The 23393-nt window shown below is 40.4% G+C and overlaps 1 protein-coding gene across 2 annotated transcripts in view; it reads right to left on the minus strand.

Annotated features, from left to right (window-relative positions):
* LOC135945736 (potassium voltage-gated channel subfamily H member 3) overlaps positions 1 to 19191 on the minus strand; it is a 150472-nt gene extending 131281 nt beyond the window's left edge. The window contains exons 1-2 of one of the 2 annotated variants that reach the window (XM_065493588.1): positions 19008 to 19191; positions 4104 to 4788 (exon numbers count right to left, since the gene is read on the minus strand). In XM_065493588.1, coding sequence (XP_065349660.1) covers positions 4104 to 4410 — 307 coding nt within the window. In that variant the 5' untranslated portion in view covers positions 4411 to 4788; positions 19008 to 19191. The remainder of the gene's footprint in view (positions 1 to 4103; positions 4789 to 19007) is intronic. The other variant, XM_065493589.1, reaches the window with a different exon arrangement.
* Between the last annotated feature and the right edge of the window lie 4202 nt (positions 19192 to 23393).

The following is a 23393-nucleotide window of genomic DNA, read 5'->3' on the forward strand; positions in this document are numbered from 1 at the left end:
GAGGCGTGCATAATTCATTATTTGTGCGTCGGTTGGCTTTTGATTGATAAGCAGCCGCTTTTTATCCTGCCTTCCACTAACTGATGATCGTCATAATGCCGGCTGCCGAGAAATGAAGTGCGAAGTAAAATGTGTATTCCCGCTGACAAGATTAATGGAGTTTCGCCCGCTGCTGCGAGAGCGAGATGCTTTCATTTTTCACTCCGTGTCTGCTCAGTCTTTGCATTAAACGGCTAATCATATTGCCGGAATCTTCTCATTAAAAGGCTGCAGGGAAGCGAGCAGGGAAAGTGGAGGCGAAGTTGGTGCTAGAGAAACTTGGGCGAGCAAGCGTTCGGAGCCGGAGCCACCATGGCAGCCCGCTTTGATGCGAGTTATGCAACTCGTGTGACACCCGAGCCTTCAAGGATTGCCCAACGCGCGCGCGGTGTGCGGGCTGCCTATTTCGCAACTTTCTGTTTTGTCTTCGCGCACGGGCGTCGAAAGGGGAGCAGGCTCTAAAAAGGCCGCTGCTGGCAGATTTCTCGCTTGCTTTATTGTCTCGTCGCGTGCAGATATTACGGAGCGTTGATGAAACAAACAGCCATGCTTAGAAAAGAACAACTTGGCTCAGCTTAGATTAGAAGTGAGCAAACTTAAGCCTGTCTAAAACATGTTTTGGGTCTCGAAGCAATAAGAACAGGCTGCTTGAAAATACACTGAACAGCTTCTGAGATGTGTTTTATTTGAGGAAAAAATATTTCCACCAATTTCACTTTTTAAGATTGCATGTAAAATTAAAAATCGAAGAGAGATTATTTAAAATAAGAAATCAGTTTTTGAAAGTATCATTGTTATAAACTTCTCGTTGCTAAGAGTGCTAATTTAGTTTCAGCTTTACGTCTAAAGCCCTCTTTCCTAAATAAATAATTAAAGTGGAATGATACTGAGCAACAATTGAAAATGATTTAAATTGGTGAATGCCATAAACAATTGATCGATTAACAATTTGTTCAACAATTTGCAATAATAAAAAAGGACCTTCCTACAGTAAAAATTCAAATTTTGCCAATTTTCTCCAAGATTTACAGTGCTTGAACATATTTTCTTGGCATATTCCGATTCCTCTCGTCGAGATCTGTCCGACGGTGTATGCCACTAATTGGGGAATCTTTTAGTTTTGAAATTAAATCGGATTTCAAGTAAGGGGACAGCCATTACCATTTGAAAAGCACGACAACTTTCCAGCCAATTTTCTCGAAAAATTACAGTGCTTTTTAGGTCAATTTAGGCTTTAACTGAATCCTAAGGGACGAGTTTTTGCATTGGCAACAAGCATTTTCCAGGCTTTTGCAGTATCATTCCTCTTTAAACATTAGCAAGAATCTTAGATGAAATTCAGATATTTATTTAGTGCCTAATTGTCATGAAAAAATATTTTTGTGAGTGAGCCCAAGGAAGCATTTCTATTTTTGTCTCATGAACTGACGCAAAATATAATATGGTTTACTTCCCTTTTAACCAGTATAAATTTCACAGCTCTTATCTCATTATGTTTTATTTCAATTTATGAAATAGGGCTTCAGATGTTAAGCCGAAACAAGTTGGGTAATAAAACTTACGCTCTTGGCATCGAGGAAAGACAATGACTGGATTTTAATCCAACAAGAAAGAAAAATGATCCCTGTTTTGGCCTCTCAACAGTCTCATCAGCATGAATTTAAAAACAAAATCGCACAGGCTGTTGAAAACAAAATAGACTGCACACAATCAAAAGAACCACTTCTAAAAATTCAGAGAGGCAGTATCAAAGTAGATAAATTACAAAAACACAGGGAAATATTCAACTCCTTTTTATCTACACCAAATCTCCGAGCAGCGTGAGAAAAAGGTCGGGTTTTCACGAAGCAGAGCGGTGAGTAAACACTTGATAGAGCGGCTGAAATTCAAGCTCGAATTACCAATTCATATGGGTGCACGGTGTAACCTGATTCGTTCTGTTCTAATTAGCACGTACCCTCCATTCAAATAGGAAAAACAGGCGGGTACGATTAAAAACTCGACGCTGCTAGAGAGCAATTACGCCAAATTACAATTAGGGCCAACTGCCGGCTGGCCGGCCTGGCGAGCGAGCGAGCGCAAACCGCAACAACTATAGTGCAGCGAACTCTAATTTCCGAGTTGGGTCCCGCATATTTTAATTGCTCCCCCTATTTAAAGACAAAAAGCAGGAATTTGTGCACCTCTACATCTTCCTGCGTTTCTACTTTATTAAATAATGCCAGGCTGCTCAATTAAGCCGTACTGTAACTAATTAATCAGCATTGTCTTGGAGAGGATAATTAATCCGGAAAGTCTGGAGCGGATGGAAAATTCGAAAGAAATAAAACAAAACTGCGTCTTTGGAGAGGAGAGGACGAATTTGCATAGTAACGAAGCAATATCTCTCTTTTGGGTAATAATAAAAAGGTTGTCAGCGGGGCCCGGCCGTAAAAGCGCTGCGCGATAATGGTTTTCGCGTGCATTCATCATTGCCGGGCGAAACATCAAAATTTGATGGGCGCGAAATTAAATTCCGCTCGAGAGCGGCCGCCCAGCGCGCGTGATATAAAAATGTTGCTGTGCGTTTGCCCCATGGGCTGTCCGTCGCAGCATTGATTTTGGAATAAATTTTATGCAAATGTCGTAGCGGGCAACTAAGTCCGATGTTTGCGCGGATTAAACGCAAACACTGAATTCATTTCGCTGGCTAGCTGGCTGGTGCACACAAAGGGTGGCCCAGATTTATTCTCCTAAGTGTGTTTACAGCCAGCCAGCCAGCCAGCCAGCCAGCCAGCCGGCTCGTCCGCGTCGGGGCGCATTTTAATTATTTGGAGGGGTCTTTTCTAATTAGATTTTATGCTGACATCGAGCGGCTGCGTGACAGCAGAAGCAAAATAAATAAATCTTGATTACTCGCTGCGTCCATTTAGCATGATTTTAAATTAATTGGAAATGCTAGCAGAGAGTGTGGTCTACATGTGCCGCAGTTTGCTTTTGGTAAATGTTTAGCGTGTGCATATAAATTTGGACGATTATTAGCGTTAATTTCATTCTAAAATATGTTAAAAAGCGTTTAAAGTAATCGATTTTTGCGATCCATGAGCTGTCATGTTATCTCGAGGACAAGAAACATGGCCGACACTGTTTTCTCCGTATTCTTCGGTTAAGACCATGTCAAATTATAAACTACAACAGAAAATTTGAATGAAAGAGCTTGAACATGGGAAGTTTAAAATTACTTTGCGATTTTAGTTTGTATACAAATAGAGGGTAGCAGAAACCGAAACAAAAGCTTATAATTCTTTAATAAAACAGCAATGTTCTGGCCTCTGAGGCTGTAAAGTGGAAAGATGCCTCTAATTAAATTGCTTAATTGCACCTTTTAAATATCAAATACAAAAAAATTTACCAGAAATTGAGTTTTTAGTGGAATAGTTCAAGCATAAATTAACACAGGCGGCAAATTTGAATAACTGTTAATCAAACTTATATTTACGTCTTCGTAGTTTCGTTCATTTGGATCTTTTAGACTGGAAAATGGACTGGTTTTGACCGGAATTGTATGATTGCTGTTGCAAAAATGTATCTCAACTATCCATTTCTGTGGTTGAATCACTGATAGAGAGACTAAGTGACCGGAAATACTGTTTTTAATGTTAAATTTCTCTCAAGATAAATATCTGTTTTAACTTTTTATCATAATTGCTACTTAATTTTGCTCTCAGAGAATTCCTTAAATGTGTCCATGGAAGATTTTCATCTCAAGCCCATTTTGGGTATTTTTTCTAATTAAATTAGTGGTTAAAAATCATAATTACGATAGTTAAATTTTTATTTTTGCTCATTTTTTAGATTGATGTATCTTTCAGGTAAAAACTTGAGACCGTTTTCTAGAATTAAATCTTTTACCCGAGTCCTGAACTTAAATAAAAATAACATAATTGAAACTGAATTTATATATTAATGAAATTGAAAAAAGTATGCCCTGATTGAATTCTAATCTGGTATCTAAAAAAGGAACAGATTATAATTTTTTTGTAATTTCTAGATAATATTTTTTAAAAAAAGGATCGAGAGCTCACCGGGCACGACCCTAGGTCCGTTAGCGGCGAGGCTGCCGCTGCCGTAAGTCACGTGTCCAGGGTCGGCGTTGGAGGACACGACGGAGATCTCCTCGAGCAGCAGGTCGTCCGAGTCCGGGGTGGCGCGCAGCAGGAGGCCGTGGCTGGACGAGGGGTTGTGCGAGGAGGCGGCCGCCACGGACGAGGAGGTGGACGAGGAGGCCGCGTGGTGCTGGAAGTAGGTGGGCGGGTAGTAGCAGGCGGAGGCGCCGATGCCGCCCTTGGACTGCTTGCTGCCCGGCAGGTGGAAGGCCATCCTGCGGGCCATGTTGCCGCTGCGGTAGAGGGCGTTCGAGACGGCCGACGGCGGCCGGCGGCACGTGCACACGTTCGCCTTGCTACCCCCCTCGCCCCGGGCGCCGAGTCCGAGAAACCCCACCGCGTTTCAGTCCGAGGCCGGCCCGATCGCACCGTCTCCCAATTGCTTCACTCTCTGGCGCTTTTCTTGCACTCTTCCTTCACACGCAGCTCTACATGCGGCCGTCCTAGCGGCCGCCGCACCACTCGCCTCCGGGGGCGCGCCTCAGACAGTCGCCAGCCGGCGCCGACGCTCCCGCCGAAGCACGTGCTCTGCGACGCGGCCTCCATTTCGTCTGCTGCCGCCGCATCTCACTGCCGGCCCACTCTTCCTTCCCTTCCTCTCTACCTGAAACAATAATTGTCAAAATTTGAAATTTCATACCTTTCAAATATAATCGAAGATTTAAGGGAGAGTTCAATGTAACAATTCGACCCATCAGTCAGCGACAATTTGGCTAAAATTAACCAATGAATATTTACACTAAAAAAGTTTGTTTCCTCCCTTTGCAAAAATTATGATTGCTTTAAAAAATATGCAAATTTACTGAGACGGATTTGTGATTGATTAAGACGTAAATCTACGAGAAAGAAATATAAATTATTTTGCTGCATAAAGATGAACAAAGTGCGTGTTCCACTGCAATGCAACGAATTGTGAATTATTGGAATAGTGTGCTGGTCTTTAATTTTGTGTATGCTCGCAATTCAAAGAAAAAAAATATGGAAACTATGTATTGACATAGTCACGCCAAAATTTTCATTTCATCCATTTAATTGGCACTAAATTTACCTTCAATATGAGATGGAAATGCAAAACAAATAAAAATATTTCAATGTTTAAAAATGTTTCGCTTTTCCTATTTACAATTCATTAATTGTAACAACTTATGGTCCAAAAAGGTTAAATTTTTCTTGGAGAGTGCTAGATGGTTCCAAATTGATTGGTAACAAGTTAAAGTAGAAAGCATTCTAAAGTATTTCCGTCCTTGTTTTGCGCCAATTTCAAAACACAACATGCAGGGACATTGTTTAGGTAGATTATTTTGATTAGCTTTTGTGCAAAGGGTTCGAAACCAAAACATTTATTGCTGTTTTAAAGCACACAATGGTGCAGATTGAACTGCCATCAAATAAATACATCTACCCTGCAATGACGCGGATTTGAAATTGAATTTTAAATTACCCGCACCGGGAATGGTATCGAGTTTGGCTGTTCCATCAAATAACACATATATTGGGTTCATCTATTTATGTTTTAGCTGACAAGGAGCATGCTATAGGATTCTAAGATTTCATTCGTGCAGCCTATCGTAATGTGAACCAAAAGCTCAGTCAGTGGTTTGAAAATTCACAAGTCATAAATTTAAGGAGCTTTGAAATTTTGTTTAGTTTTTAGGTCAAATTGGATTTTAAGACAATTCTTTGATGAGACGAATTGATCACTGGGTGATTTTTTAAGATCCAAACTGTTCCTAATGGATTGATTTATAACACTTAATCACCGAGCAAAAAAACTGCATTTGCTGTGAATGATTAAAATTATCATTGAGGCGTTGGTCAAAATTTTCTTGTAATTTTTCTCTTCCAGATACTAAAAAATCTAAAATATAGAACTGTGTTTTCAAAGTGACAATAATGAAGCTTTCTTTATTTACAGCACTGAAATTTTGGATACATTAATCCTGAAACATTAACAAATCCGCGATTTTCCAGGCCGAATTCTAAAATTTAGCGATTGTCTGTATGGTCAAAAATGACAACGATCGATTGAGTGCTTTTTTGTAAAGAGTCTAACGATGATTGGGGTCAAACAATGAAGCCCCTGAGAGAGCATTTTGCATTTCCTTTTCAGTCCGTGCTGCCGCTCCAATTCATCCGTTTCCCCTGCTTTCTCTCTTTCCCTGCTCTCTCTCTCTCCGGCAGTGCGGCGACTGTTGGAGATATTTCAACATCGCCGGCAGGTATGAATTTGCAGGGTGAAAATTTAGTTCGCCGCCACTCGGTTTGCGGCTTTGTAACGAATGGGAGTAGGTGTTACGTGGGAATGCGCACGCGGCCCGAGGAGATATTGCAAACGCACTTTTTGTCTTCGTGCCTCTCTGCTCTCGCCTGAATCCTAATCTCGCACTCTGCCTGAAGAACGGCAGCCGCTCTGACAAATGAACATAATTTCAACACTCTGCTCAAACGGGCGTGGCAATTGGCCTCCACTCAGAAACTCTTTTTGGCTCCATCGGCTATCAATTTTTATTTCACTTCTGACTCTTGAGAGTTTTAAATACAGGACTTTCCATTTCAATTTTAATCTCTTGCTTCATAAATTATATTTTGATTTAATGATGGTTTGATGTGATTCGCATTCAATCATAAACGCAATTGGAACAGGCAAAAGTCGCGTCAACACGTCTGATTAAAACTGCGAAGATACAGTAGTGGAATTTATTAATTTAGATAAATAATTTTATTAAATTAAATAGTCTTATAAAAATACATCAAATGTTTTTAATTAACACACAATTATTTAATAAAATAGTATTGAAATTTTTAATTTGCATTGTTTTATTTGTACATTTTAATAAGTACGTGAATTTTAAAAATGCAAACCTTTTTTATTTAATATACTTTCATAAATTAAACGTTAAACACTATTATTGTTTTCTTGTTACTGTTAACTAAAATCTAACTACATTCTTACATGGCATAATAATTCTTCACATTTCAAATTAAAACACCACTGCACCCACAAATCCTTTGCACAGGGCGGCTGGATTTTTGCGTGGGCTAATGGAGAAGGTTAAGGTCTAATTTATCGTAACACAACAAAAACAGTTCCCTCGGAGCTCTCCTCCGCGCACAAGTGGCGTATTTAATGAGAGAAATTCTGTTTTCTCACTCTGCTGGTGCTAACAAAGTGCTGGGAATTCAAACTTTACGACTCTTCCCGAGTGGATTTTGTATTTTGTTCGGAAGATGCGCGGCTAAAAAGCTAAATTTCGTTTTGCATATGTTGCATTAGTGCGCGGATTAGCCGCATGAAATTAATTGCAGCAGATAATGAGCAAAACACTAGAAGGTTAGAGCCAGCCCGCGGCTTAATAGACGCGATGCTCTATTGCTCGGCTTTTCCTCTACCATAAAACACGAGCTGCAATTTATCGCTTTGCCGCTGCAGCTCTGCCTGCTGGCAAATCCGCTGAATTTGGATTTAATTACTGACGTCCAGTAATGAACGCTTTGCAAAACAAACACACACACATTCCGACCGTCATGCATATCATAATGATTGCATTTCATTTCATTTAAAATAGATTTTGCAGCGGTTATTCCCACAGGCAAAACAGATAAGGTTCAAAGTGAATTAATTTCAAAAGGAAATAATGCGATTCGTTTCCCGTAGGCCTCATCAGTAGAACGTAAAGTACTAAAACAAGTAACTAATTGCATCTGCTCCCGATGAAATGCCGAGCCTCTGGGAAAAATTCGGAGCAAGTCAGTGCACAGCGCACGACAGCCAACTTTAAGGCGGATTTACGTGTGCGGGGGCTTTGCACGAGTCTGCGGCACCTCAAATTCCCCATAGAACGACGAAATCTCCAAACACTGACATGAATATTTAATAAACTACTCTCATTCTGGCGTGGTTACTCTCGGAAAAATCTTGTGCACCACGCGACAGAGGCAAAAAGCTGCACGGCCCTGGATGAATTTTTAATGCTTACCCACCGCCAACCGGGCCGATCGTTGAGTGCGGAAACACTTCCCAGTGGCGGCAGTAATAGCGGAAGAGGTTTTCCAACCGAATTTGCAATACCATCACTGCTGCAAAATTGGAATATTACTTGTAATACTTTTGGCACTTTTATGTTATTTCTTCTAGACAAGAAGGCCTCTGGGCCATATAATGCTCCACCCATTTTCGGCAAAGCAAAAAATAGACTTACTCAACGAAACCGTTGATTTCCGATTAAATAGCCGACTTATTGAAAAAAAACACGAGGTCTAAAGGTTATGAGTGAACATTCTGTACGATAATGTTACTCCAAAATATTGTTTGTATTAAATTACATTCGAAAAACTACTTAGATGGTCTGCACTCAACTTTCAACCGAATATTTTCCACTTCCTAAAATTGCTTTAAAAGGAAAATCTCTCAAAACGGTCGGAAAATTTTCTATTTCGATAGAAAGATATTTTTTCCCGTAAAAAGTAGATTCGTTTAAACATTTTTAGGTTTATTGGAGTATTCAGAGTCTGAAAAGTCTTTAAATTTGGCGTGTTTCGTCATCATATAAGTGAATCAGACGATGCAAAGCAAAAATAATTATCCGACTGTTTTAAATACCTAACCCTACAAATGTGAGGTAATAGTGAACTAATATGCGAAATGAAATAAGTCATAGAAATTACAAAGATTTAAGTTCACTATTTTTATAACATCTGCTTTAGCATACATGCTTTTGATGAGGTTGCACGAAAGTTTATCATATTTTAATGTTCGCTTTGGCAGCCGATTAATGATATGCGGAAAATTTGAAGCCAAATTCAGCGTGAATCGATAATTTTCACGCTGTGCAAAAATAACACGCAGACCTAATTGAATCTAGGCTACAAAACACAATGATTAAATCCAGCTCAGTTTTAATATCTACCGCAGCAGCGAGTGCATCAACTCGATGAAATGCAAAAGCAGTGTCACGGAAAACTCTGCGGTAATTATGACGAAGCGCAAAATTAGCGGCAAAAAGGGCCGGTCCCGCGAGAGAGCAGAGCGGCGCGCGGAATTATTATAATAACACCTGCCAAGTCGACTTTGGCGCGTCGTGCGAGGGCATATTTTGCGGGGCGGAAAATTATTCGCGTTGTCGCCGGCGCATCATTAGCTGCCACGTCCAACTTAAATGGCGCGCGCGGTGTCGCGCTGGCTCACTCGCCCGTCTTGTTAACACGGCCGGGCCTGAATTTCAACGAGGCTCTGCTGCTTCCCCAGCCCCGCGTGCCGCTGCTTATTCAAATGGCTGGCTGACAGGCTCTCTCTCTCTCTCTCTCTCTCTCTCTCGCTCTGTGTCAGCAAATAACGCGCTTCCTCCTTCTTCGGCCGGATCGTGCCGAGGCGAAAAATCGCCGATAGCGGAATTATTGCCCTGTCGTCGACTGATTCCAATTTTACGGCCACTTGCCTTTCACTCCCTCCCCCCGGGAGGGGGTGGGTATTTATGTGCACGTCGTACCGTCGGATCGTACGCTTCTATCACGTCTTCCTCGGACCGAGCAGTGTTATTGGAACCTTGTTGGAGGTCTAATGAAGGCGATTCGGGCTCCTTCAATGTATTCTAATAACGCCTCAAGCCAATTTCTACTGCTATTCAAACTGGAGAGACCAGCAACTCTGGTTTAGATGGATTTAACAGCGGAAAACTGTGTGGAAAAAATTGCATTTCAGCGGTGGGGTCACAAAGCGAGAGTCTCTACCGGCGAAACAAGCAAATTGAGCTTGTGAATTTTGGTGAGGAATCGGTGAATCACAGGAAGGGCGATTTTTCTCGATTTTGCTCATCAATGAATGAGTTCAGACGATCGGGCTTCTCTACAATTTAGAATTCTCTGCAGCATACTATGGTATGAATTTTGTTTTGGAGGTCAAGTACTCCTGAAAAGACCTGCAGGACCGAAACAGCCGCTGTACCTTAAGAGAACAATACATGCTATTTTATATTTTCCTCTGAGAATTTCATAATTAGCTGACCATCTGAATGAATTTCAGCGCAGGGTGTAGCCATTCGTTAATTTCAAATTTCAAGCAAAATGAAGACCGTAATAAGAATTAATTTAATTGATTTTTGCAGGGGTTATGCATAAAATTTCAGCAAAATCATTTTGCTATCGTCGTATTAATATATATTTAATTTGGTGAAAGCTAAATCGATCTTTTGATTGAGACAAAAAATACAATTTTCGTTGTAACCAACTTATTTAATTGTTTTAAAATCCAAACACCAAGCAACTTTTCAGATAAAAAATTAGAATTCGCGTAAGTAGGTTTGGACATTTACACACGAATTAATTCACTTATATGCTTCCCTCGCTAAATTTTGACCTTATCGTCCCATCAAATAGAATTTGGGCAAAGTAGTACGTATTTATTTTTACGACTGGCTAAAAATAGACTCGGTGAGAAGGCCGGGGAGCGGCGGTGTTAGCGATAATTCGCAAAGGGCTGAATCATCGCGATAAACAGTGAGCGCGTGTAGCGCGTGTACTCAGACTGGCGCACTCACGGCGCCGAAACCTAGCCATAAATCACTGGTCCAGCTAATGAACCATATTTCAAGCGGCCGCGGGCGATAATAAATCCTCCTTATGCTCTGGCTGCATATACGCGATTAGTCGCCGCAAATTCGCCACTCGCCCGACCCGCATGGCCACTCTCTTATATATAACGCAACATTATTTTTCACCACGAGTGAGTGAGTGAACGAGATTAAATCCCGAATTTCGTGTCCGTCCTGTTCTCTGGCAAATGGAGCATGGCAGGTGGTGCTGCCCTGCCCGTGCCAGCAGTTGCGACAATGGCATATTTGCTGCTCCGGGTAATGACACAGAGTGCAGAGAGCGGCCGCGTATTTAAAGTTGAACAGCGCAGTCTGCATTAGCTCTGTGCCACACTGCAGCCGGGCACACCGCCTACCATTAAAATTACATTTTATTGCTGAACTTTGCTGGTGAAATAAAGTCTGCTGCTCAAATAAAATAAGTTCATCCTTTAAACTCTATGGTTTCTATTATTGAGGCAATTATCTTCATTCGCATATTTAGTAGTTAATTTAACGCGCTTATAATATGAATTTTTATTTTTCTTATGCATGAAAATAATTTCAGCTAAAGAATATCATCAATTAAAATAACATGGAGAAAGGCATAATATGACAAGCTGGAGCTGCATAAACACGCAAGACAGAAATGAGTCAACGACGTTGTCATGTGCCGTAGATAAAATTAAATTGTTAGTTTGTAATTCTATACAAATTCAAAAATTAATAAAAGAAAAACAGTGAGGTACATCAGCAATCTAGAAAACAATGTAAATAATTGTTCCTGGGATAATTTCAATAGGTAGTATTTTACCGCATGGCATTTGAGTCCTCAACTCATGGACTCTATTTAAATTATATCATGCAATCTCACATGCATCTAATACTCAGAAGGCTGTGGATTTTAAGACTTGTTTCTTGGAAATATGTCTGCTGTTTTAAGGCTTTGTTCAACAATATTTTAAGTTTTAGACAGTTTTTATAAATATTATTTAACCTCAGACACGGGTTTAAGTACATTGGTTCGCACCAATATTTTTTCTTATTGATTTTGTGACAGTCCAAATGATATTTTGTAAACCTGTCGGATCAGGTCGAGTTCATTTCCAATGTTTACCACTTGAAAGATGTGTTTTGATTGGAATGTATTGCAATGAAGAGCATCCTTTGCTCCCGATAAAAATTTACTAGACAAAAGTCCATAAATTTCCACGAGACCATATTTTGAAGAGTAAAAAATTTCAGTCTGAAAACAAATTATAATTTTCTGAAGACATCTTGTTTAAATTCCACCATGGGAAACAGTTTCCTGAACTGCAGCAAAATAACATGATGTCTTTCACGGATTTTATCATGTAAAGATGTTGTTGGGCGATTTTTAGTTCGCCCGAAAATGATTAAAATTGCACAGATCATGCTATTATTTTACGCTCTGATGACGATTGAAGGTAGAAAAAATGGTTACACATTTTCCAAAACAAACTAACGTTGTAACGTTGCCTCAAAATGATCGTTAATTTTGTTCATAACTTTTTTGTTCGAGATCACAGCTCCGGTGGCGGAGTTCCCTTTCGCACATGTGACACATTCACGGAGGAAAAGCCACCGCCGCCGCTGCTGCTGCTGCTGCTGCTACATATGTGGGGCACGCGGATATAAATGTTTATTCTACATAAATCGAGGCTCGGCGCGGCAGCGTGAGCAGCTTCTTTCTTTTCTCTGTTTCGGTATGTAAGTCAGTGTGCGGCTGACTGAGCTCGGAGACAAGGAAAGTGGTATAATATCCGGGCACGAGATAATACACTGCCTCGCGCGCGTATCTGCGCCGCCGTCCGCGCGAGCTAGGTGATAAAAGTCTGCGCGCGCGGGCAAAAAGCACGTTCTACTTACGCGGAGAGACGGCCGCACGATTCGTTATTATCAAAGAAACAAATGACGCCGCCGTAAATCAAAGAGGCGATGGCAAAAAGCCCTCTTTGTTCGCCGTGCCGCGCCAAATTTCCGATATTATGCAAATGTGCCAGGATCGAATTTTGCGCAAGCCACAAAAGCATCTTTAGCCACTCCGTTTTGACAGGAATGTCTAGATAACAGCTATTTTTTGCAGAATTTTCCCTGGTTGCCGGTTGGATTAAAAAAAAAAACTATTTTAGGTTATTGAATTCGTGTAACTTGAACTGATATGAATCGAATTCAGTGTTAAAAAATTTTCAGACACCTTGAAAGGCTAGAAAATATGATTTTGGTTTGTAGACAATATTTAGTTAATCGATTAGTGTTTTTGGTGACATTAAAATTTCCCTTCGATTTCTAAGGCTTTCATGACACTTTTTTTAAAACGAATTGAAAAGAACTGCTCAAATGTTGCTGCTTAAATGTTGAATTTGTGTCTGAATTCTCATACTTAGGTGTTGTGTTCCAAACCTCGGGTACGTCCTTTTCGAGACATGTAGAAAAAAGAGTGCGAGCAGCTTTAATGGCTACTTATAGCATTAAAAATTTAAACAGGCTTTCTATCAATACTGCGGTTAAACTCTTCGACCTTAAAATCTCGCCAACAGCCTCATATGGAATTGAAATTATCTGGCCACATCTAACTAATATGGATTTTGTAAATCTAGAAAGAGTGAAAACTCGCTATTTTAAAAAAGTGCTTGGAATTTCTAAGCATAATAGATCTCGTTATGTTTATGAATTGATTGCGAAAGACTCCAATTTATATGTAACTGACTTAAAGGTTAGATTTAATCTACCAGAGACTGATGTGTATATAAAGTTCTGTGAAGAAAAGAAAACAAATAGACTGTTAATTTGTTCTGAGTTTTTTTAGACTGAAACTATGTTTAATGACAACTGGCGTGGCCCTGATTTTCCTGCTAGACATATTTTTGCAAGATTTGCTTGTCATGGCTATCACTATATTTTCTGTAATAATGCAACGTTTCACTATATGAGCCTAATTATGATTGTAGATGTAAGTTCGGTGGCGAGACTTGTGAAAAATATCATATCCAAAAGTGTACAGCAAGAAAACTTACTTTGAGAGAAGCAGCGAAAATGTGTAAAAATTGATTAACCTTTAGATGTAGAGTGTTGCACGCATATTTTGCGTTTAACAAACCATTAATAATAATAAAAAACTGCTCATATTCTGAAAACCGGTGTAATTTCCTTCCTCTTCGTGGGAGTCAAATATATTTTGCGGTTTTGATACACCCGAAAAAATAGAATATTTACTCTGCAAAACAATAATAATTTGAATAGTAAGTTCTATCGCAGAAAAACAAAAATTACAAATGTGAATCAACAACAGATTGTGATTGTATATATCCTGAGATAAGAGAGCAAGCTATTATCCTTTCCTGAATTGCGTAAAAAGAGATATTAGTCTGACGGTATAGCTAGTAAGATAAAATCTAATAATAATATTACCAAGTTATGTACACTTTACAGTGCTTAATAAATATACATAATCAAAGAGCAATTTGCAATCTCTTCTTCCTAGATAAAATTACGCTTCTCATCAAAAACAGTCAACGGCTTCAAAATTATTTTTTAAACAAGTCTAAAATCCCATTAAGAATTTTATTCATTCGAAGTATCCCTCAGTGACTTTTCTAAAATCATTGAATTACCTAAAATCACCTGGAACTCTGACAGTTGCGTCAAAAAATTAAATTCCAGTTTTTAATTCAGCATGTTTCGAATTTCATTTTTGAATATATTCCTTTTTCGAATAAAAAATCCTGTAAATATAATGTCTATTTTCAAACAAAGCAGCCTGTTTCGAATAGCTATCTTGTCAAGCAAGTAAAAATTTTAATATTGCCGAGTCCGCAGAGAAAATCGAGTCGTTTTTCCAGCATATCGGCTTTGGAATATGATAGATTGATTAAAATTTCAATATGGATCCGATATAATATGCAACCGGCTGAGCGAGTATGCGGCGCAGGTTGCCTCTTGTGAAAATTCCAATTACTCCGTGTGCCGCGCGCAGCAGCGACGAGTCTTTCTCCTCCGCTTGAGTCTTTGATCTCGGCTGGAAAATCATCACGAGATTAGAAATAGAAGCTGAACTACTTCCAGCTCCGGTTGAGAGCGCAGGTGGAAGCAAGGAAATCCATCTGGCGCTGCTGCTCTCGAGAGCAATGAATAAATTTTCGATTTCCAGCGTTGCAGCTCGCGAGATAAAGCCGAGGAGTCGACGGCGTTTATTCTCAATGACGATAATAACAAAGGTGTATGTGTGGATGACGCGAATAAAGCCGCGAATGCCGATTGATCGTCTGACTTTTACACCGGTCGTTAACAGATAAGATCAAACAGATGTGACCGCAGTGAGAACGTGAATCGGTTGCAATTCGACTCAGTGTGATGAATTCATCATTTACACACGGCGAAGAGGAAAATTCCCAGCACCGAACCTCTGATTTACTTCTAGACACGGAAAAACCAGCCCGTTGGCTCGCATTGTTAAGGCACTCTCAGGAGTGTCAAAGCAATGTGAGGTATTTGAGCAGTTCGGAGATCTAATACTGGCTACCCAATGTCAGAGATGGCAAAAAGTGGTTAGTTTAGTGACTCGAATTGCTCAAATTGCTCGACGGGCTGGGAGGCGCACCGGCGCCGACTCGCTACTTGCTGGTTTGCACCTTTCCAGCATGCGTGATTTGGCTTCACGGGACAAATGTCTAGCGTTTCAATGCAGTCCTCGGTGCAGAGGCAAGTGGCCCTTCAGTGGGCTGGGTCCCTGTGCGGCCTGGTGCGCCCATGTTATCCGTTCGCGGTGTTATTGGGACCCGGGTTTCAGCATTCGTGCTAGTGCAGTGCGCGCCCTTCCCGGTCCTCGGACGGACAAGGATAAAAAAAAAAAAAAAAAAAAAAAAAAAAAAAACGCAATTTAGATATTCTTGAGTCACACCTTAAAATGTCTAAAATCGTCTTTGGAGTCGAAAGCTGTTCAAGAAACAACCTAAAATCATTTATGAAGCCAGCTAAACACCTCAAAACGGAAAATAGTGGTCTACAACGTCGGGGAAATTGTATTTTTATTCATAACTTTGACTTGTTTTCAGACAGGATTATTAATTAAACTGTTTGGTTCTAGTTTTAAACAGCAGAAAAAGTTAATGTTATTATATCATTTAAAAATAAACCATTTCTGGTTGGAGAAAATTGCGGGATCAAATAAAAATTCAATTGTTTTTGATCGTGTCATTTTGAATTTTGCTGGTATAAAGAAATTTTAGAGAAAAACCTTTTTGGATTTTATCGAATTCTGACTTACATAAGGCTTGGAAAATTTAAATATTCCCAATTGTTAGTCATTTCTGACAAGAGAATTTAACTTTGCCAATAAAACCATCTCAACTTGGCCTTAAAGCTTATTTTAAAAGCTAATACAATGCAAGAGAGTTTCAACCCCTAAAAAATTGAAAGCATTATACAAAATACCGTTTGGAAAAAGGGCTAAATATTAGTCTTTTTTATGAAAAAGAAAAACGTTTATAATTCCCAACCCTTTCCCACTGCAACGGCCTCCAAAATTCGGTTGTTGTTGTGCTAACAAACGACGGGCAATTTTTTGTTATTCAAACTGGTGGCCAGGATGTGAGAAAGGAACTCTGCTTTCCACTCTGCATTGTGATGCATGAATACAAGTTGCAAAAAAGCTACCCCGCAAGTGAGAGAAAACGAGCCGGAGCGCTTGCCGATATTGCCTGCATTGTCGCCGCGTGCAGAAAAGAATTCCCGCCATATTGGCAGCTGATTTTCTGCCTCGAATTTGTGAGACTGCCTTAGCGCTTTCCGTCGGGCTGATTGACAGCAGAGCCAACTGGGTTACGTTGAGCGGAAACATTCTCTTTCCAATCGTAGACTAAATTTGAATTTCCGCCAGCACATGTGGCATAGAGATTGAATGTTCCGTTGACATTGAAAGGAATATCGTGTGTGGTTTTACTAAAATTCGCGTTTGACTCAAACAAATATAATAAATCTAAGTGCATTAAAGTTCTAGACGAGTGGCACTGAAAAGAAAAATTATTTCGAACCAAAAAGTAGCAGTTCCAGACCATACGAGCTCTTGAAAATGATTTATTTGCGAAATAAAGCCATAACTGAGGAGTATTTGACCTTCCCAGCCTTGCATCATGATTAACTTCGAATTCTGCGACTCTCACCCCCTTTATAAAAACATCTTTTATCGAGAATTATTTTCAAAGGAGCGAACATCTGCTTTCTACATCAAGAAGATATCGTAATTGGATCAAATAGGAATAATTTTCCCTGTAAATGTGTTTCGAAAACAAAAAAATAAAAATTCCTCGCTGTGCGCTATTCATATCTCGTGACCAGATAAAACGGTCGACCTCTGACGTTTTCAATCAGCCCGTCCGGGACCCAATTTGCCTGTGTAGTGATTTCGGGTGTTCGCCCAACACACAAAAAATTGGCATGAAAGCAGGCGCGCAGGGGAAGAACATGTGCAAGCCCGAGGGTCCATCAACACTGGATAAGACGTTTTCAATTTCCTGCCTGCGAGTGAGAGCGAGAGAGAGAGGAGAGAGAAGGCATCAGTGCAGCTCACGCGAATCACTCGCCGACGACTCTATCCGCCCATCGCCCAACCGGCCCAAATTTCACGCAAGCAAAAATGTTAAAGGGCATGGAACACGCTCACCCCCACCTGAACTTGCCTGGTGTAATTAATCAAACCAAAAGCGGATACGTATAGGGTTGGGAATTTTAGACGGTTTTTGGCCAATTTTAACTGATTTACTTACCAATGTTATCACATTTTCGAAGGGTTTACATTGTTTTAGATTCTGAAAATAACTTTAAGGTCGGTTTCGATGGTGAATTTTTATTTTCTAACAGACATTAATCACTATTAGGAGTTTTACTTGTTTTATAACTTTCTAGAATAAGCCAGCAACTGCTAAACATGACAATTTTATAAAAAAAAATATCTCATTAAAAACAATAGCTACAAAGATACCCGTGTTCAAACCCGGCATACCCATCTATTTCCGATTGCGAAACCAATGAGATGAAAAAAGCTCTATCAATAAACAATGAAATTACGGTTTGACGCACAATATTCGTGAATACCGCATTTCATACTATAGAACGTCTATGTGTCGTTAAGTGCTATAAATCTAAATTGTTTATTATCTATTTACAGATAAAACAGGTTTAAAAGATCAACTTTGGTATTTTTTTATGAATCCCCAAGAAAAGTTGCGGAACAATCTTTAATGACCGTTGAAAGTAGGATATTTCCGACTCCTTTAAAGGGTAAAACCAGCTTTACGGAGAACTGAGCCGATTTTAAGTGTGGCCCGAAAGTCTTTAAATGTGCAATTCGTGCTCATTTAGCGTCTAAAAATAACAGAAGCATAGAAAATTAAACAAAAGCCTGTCTTAAATTTCCAACTCTGCCGACGGAAAATCACGTTTTGTCTTTTTTTAATATTCAAATTTTGAAACGTAAATAGTGTTCAAGATTTTTTAAATTTTGTGCAGCGCGTTTTCATATTCAGCAGCGTCGCAATTCGCCTGCGACAGACCCTCCAATTCATATTTAATACCCCACTGCCCGCATTAGCATACATCAACTAGCTTTCCAGAGAGGTCCATTTACATTGATCGCATCGACTCAGTTTTCGCAGCCTTTTATCTTCAAAGCAGAATTCGTGTCATATGTAAAAAAAAATAACGCGAAAATAATGCTCGCTTTTCATCCGAATGCATTTGGTCAGTCGTCTTGTTTAGAATTTCCACTCACGCCCGCCTCGAGTGTGTGTGTGTTTGTGTTTAAACAGCTGCTATAATCTTGTTACCGAGTTTAATCATTCCGCGAATTCATCCCCGTCCGAAATGTGCACCTGTGCACCTCTTTTGTAAATCACTTTCTGTCTCGGGGGACGCAAAAGCAGCAACACACCGTCCTGAAATATTCAAAATCCCCGAGGTTCTCGCTTTGTCTGCCCGAGAGACACGTCAGGGGCGATGCCAAAAATCGCAAACACCAAATGAAAAAAGACACGATCGTCTTAAAACAGCAGTATGGGGGTGAAAACGACACCAAATTAGCACAATTCAATCGCGGCACGGCGGGACGAGCCATTTTTGGCAACCACCTGCGAGTGGTCCGGCTGCTTTAAAGTGGCACCGTTGAGCCGCACGCACGCGAGCAGGCACGCAAGGGACGCAACAGCCAGGGTGTGGGACGTGGGACGGGGCCCGCACTCACCCGAGGCGGCGGCCGTGGCAGGGCAAGTCCTGGCGAAGCTCCTCTGCAGCACAACCTGCTGGAAAACACACTGAAAGAATGCAGTCGCAAAGAGCCGAGTCGCTTCCGCGCGAGCACAAAACACACAGAGGCCTGCCTGCGAGCGAGGAGGCCGAGTTGGCTCGTTTGATGGCACTAGTGTCGGAGGTGGTGGAGGCGACGGCGGCGGCGCAGCATCATGCAGGGGGATGCTCGCTGGCTGGCTGGCTGGCTGGCTGCTGGCTGCCTGGCAGGCTGGCTGCCGAGCGGGCTGCTTTCTCGCGCGTACACCATGCAGGCGCCACGGCGCTACACGCCAACGTTTATTCTGTGGCACACGCACGCCGAAAAAGAGAAACCAGATCCAAAGAGCCGTGACCCTCTTGAAGTGGGCCTTTTCCAACTCCTTTTTTTGCACCTTTCCCTTATATGAACAACCCGAACCATGTTCCTCTGCATTTTGAGAATTCTTGAAGGCTCTCTAAAGTGCACAACTGTCGCCATTTTGAACCAACAACCAAATTTTTTTTGTAAAGACGCAAAAACTGCAGAAAGGGCAACCTGACAGTTAACATTCTACCAATATTTTAAAATAAAATAACAGGGAAACAATAATACAAGATACATTTATGTTAAACCTATTTAATATACTTCTTTTTAAGGATCTGATTCCAATTGCATCACATTTCTTTGCAATTATAAAGCTCATTTTGATTATAAAAGCTAGGATTAAAATTAAGATTTTTCAAATAAAGCGCTCTGCCTGTCTTAATTTCACGAAATGTTGTTGAAGAATTTAGTCAGCGATTCCTCTTTGATAGATACAGAGAGTTATATTTAATTCATTGAGAACCAGCTTTTTATAAGATTTCACGGATTGGGCCCACATTTTAAGACACTTCCGCAATGCTCGATCAAAACTGAAATTCAACGCTCTGTGATTATGGGCACATATTTGTGCGATACGCTTTTCACGGTTTTTATTTTGTTTGGGTTTAAAAACAAAAATTACCACTGTGAGTCGACAACAGACTGAGTTTGTTAATTCTGCGATAAGAGAGCAAGCTATTATCATTTCCTGGATTGTGAAAAAGAGATATCAGCGTGACGTTAGCTATTAGTTAGATGAAACGACCTAATAATAATACGTATGGTTTTGTGAACTCTTCCGTGTTTAATTAATAAATGCATCATCAATATAAGAGCCATTAAATACTCATGGTGATTAAAAGATAAAATTTCGTAAAATATTCCTTGTTGTACACCGATAATTGTGGCTTTTAAAGAATTAAAAACATTTACATTCCTCAAAATGGGGGAAATTTGGAACTTGATTTTAAAATAAAGCTCTGCTTAAACAATGTTGATAAAGCGTGAAAACATTTTGTGCTCTTTAAACCTGTGAGTTATTGTTGGCATAAAAAGCTTAAAAAAGGTTAGCTTCAAGCTTGCATTCTGAGAAAGAAAAATAGCAATTCTCTCAGATAGTATATTTCGCGATGCTGCACACTATCTAAGAAATATTATGATTTTAAAAGATTTTCGTATCTTCTATCTGTTTCTTTATCATAAATTTTCTACTGCTCCAATTTTCTTAAAAGCTTTCTCAAGAAAATATCTGCATTTTAGCATCATATCCATTTTTCTGAGGAAACATTCATAAAATTTATTAATGGCCTGGTGCCAATCACAATATTGAGAGCCGCGTTGCCTGCCCATCAAGTGGAGGAGGCTCGGCTAGAGAGCGGCTGGAAGGAGAGAGAGAGAGAGAAGAGAAGAGCACATTGATTTTCACTCGCGCCTGTCGTCATCTAGCGCGTCGAGGCGGTTTGTTTTCTGTTTTTGAGCGGCTCGCGTTCGTTTTTGCTGCTCCCGACGCCTTTGTTTCACACCCAATAATAGCTTTGATTCGTCAACGATTTCTGCCGGAATAAAGCAGCGTGCAGCTCGGCGTCGGAAGCCGGTCGTCGTCGGGGCCAACGCGACGGTGCTTACAGGTGGTCTTTATCGATCACGCGCTCGATTCGAAAGGCTGATTACGAAGAGGGTGTGTGTTGTTTGACAAGCGATGCTCCACCCGCATGTGTGTGCTGACGCTATTTTTGGAAGCGGTGACATAACTTTCTCGCTCTTAATCTCCGTTTTGCAACGATATCGGTTTTGTGTGTTTCGCAATTTGATTTTTTTTTCTTTGCAGATCGGTTTTAATCATTAAAATAGACGTGTTACGACAGACCATCAGTATACGAAATGCAAATTGGCACACGCCTGCGATACGAGCACAGTGGCGTTTACTTTTGCAATTGTGTTTGTGCTTCGTTTGTGGTCGTATTGCGTTACTGCATGTGGACTGACAAAGTGCAATGCTTCCCGAGAGCGCGTTTTGCAACGCAGTTAAAAAAACACACAGAGAAATTGCTGCTGTTATTTCGCAATCCATGCGGTGATCTCTCTTTGTAAACCGTGCAAATATGAGGGTAATAATTTCCACTTTTTATTTTATAACCTTGCACAAAGCGACATGCAAAGGCGTGGCAGGACGTTTTTGACTCATTTCAAGCAAATTCATAAAAGTTTATACCAGTAAACCATCTACACTGTGCACAAAATCTGACGATTTCAACTTTCGCAATATTTTTGGGGGTAGGGGAATTATGGAGTGCGCAACATTATATTTTATAGTCTAGCTGGGCAATTGAAAAGGATGCAGAGTGCTTTGGATTTATCTCGCTGAGCCCGATAAAATATAAACATCAAATTTAAGGTCATCAGGCAAAGTCTAAGATCGCGTATTTTGTGCATATTTGAATCACTTAAATTAAAATTAATCCTAAAATCTGTCAATGTTCATGTTTTTCAATTTTAAAAGTACTTCAAAAGTTAGGAACTTTTGCACGCAAGTTCATAATATTGCTTTTGAGGTCATTTCCTTATATTTGAAAAATTGTGCTGGGTTCAAAAGTTACGAAACCCACCAGAATTTTTCAGAAAATGACCGGTAAATAGTGCTTTTTGCGGTTTGACTTTTCCGCAAATCAGTGGGCGAATTGCAATTTTTGTGATCCGTTTTTTTTCCATAAAATCCCGTAAATAGAATCAAGTTAAATATTACTCAATAAGGAATAAATTAAAAAAATTAGTTTATCATCATATTTCCTAGATTTTAATTTCAAATGCGTATCATATTTATTTCATAGATTTAAGACCATTCGATTGGTTTTAAACTTGTCCCATTCAAAAGAAATTCGTATCATTAGCTAGTTGCGAGTCTCAAAGTAACCAAAATAGTTTTTAATGCTGCAATCCTTAAAACCAAAAAGAATATAGCTAAGAAAAGAACAAAAAATTAGTGGCTTTTGCTATTTGGTTGCGATTTTGCATTACTGAATTCAAACGGCTACAGTTTGGTTGTAGTTTTGCTTGCAGCAGGTTTTGAGCGGTAGCGAAATGAAAATTTGCACAACCTGTAATGAATTTTAACCTCGAATTCAGCGTTTATTCTGTTGGTCAAGGCGAGAGGGGTCCAAAGCACACCCTTATTCATTTTGAAATCATGCCACTACAAAAATAAAATAAAACCTTCCTGACGTACTTGCCTTTCGGTATTAAATAAAAAACATTTCCTAACTTTCCCTTCAACGCATAAATTTTTTCAAAAGACCGGACTGGCTTTTTATCTGCATGCGGTCAGGCAAAACCTCTTTTGAATTGGCTGGCATTCACTTAAACGAATGAAAACCCTTGCTGCTTTGTGTATAAAATAATCGACTGCTGAAACGTACAGCACAAAAGACGACCGGAAAAACTCCGGTTTTCCTGTTCGTCGCAAATTGCTGCCAATCGCTTCTCTGCTCGTACATGTGGCTTTATTTGTAAGGCAGGGGACCGAGGGTTGCACGCGGCACTCTTTTCGAGAGCGAGAGGGATGAGCCGGGGGTCGGCGGGGCCTGTCGCCGCGAAAGAGAGGCCAAGCACCTCTCGTCCTCACTTAAGTTGTAAAATATTTTCGTCTCCTCGGGGCGAGGACGAAATGTTGTAGATTATTTTTTCAGCAGAGAAGAGTGACGCAACCGGGTGGCCGCCTCGAGGCTGCCGAGAGTTGCACCCGCATCTTCCCTCTCCCCGTGCTTATCTCTGAAAGAAAGGCAAAAAGCTTAGCAACTTTTGTGTTTGCTCTGTGCTGGTTTTGTTTTTGATGTGTGCAGGCACACACATGCATGCCACGCAGATGAATGTGCGCTCGGCCTGCACATTTCACACACGAACACCAAAACTTTTTGCCGCCGCCAGCTCCCAGATGGCCCCTGCGATTCGACGCGTGTAGGCTTTTTGCTGAGAGCGCGCGTCCTGCGGGATGCATAACTTTCG

This window comes from Cloeon dipterum, chromosome X (assembly GCF_949628265.1).
Source record: "Cloeon dipterum chromosome X, ieCloDipt1.1, whole genome shotgun sequence".
Classification (NCBI taxonomy): domain Eukaryota; kingdom Metazoa; phylum Arthropoda; class Insecta; order Ephemeroptera; family Baetidae; genus Cloeon; species Cloeon dipterum.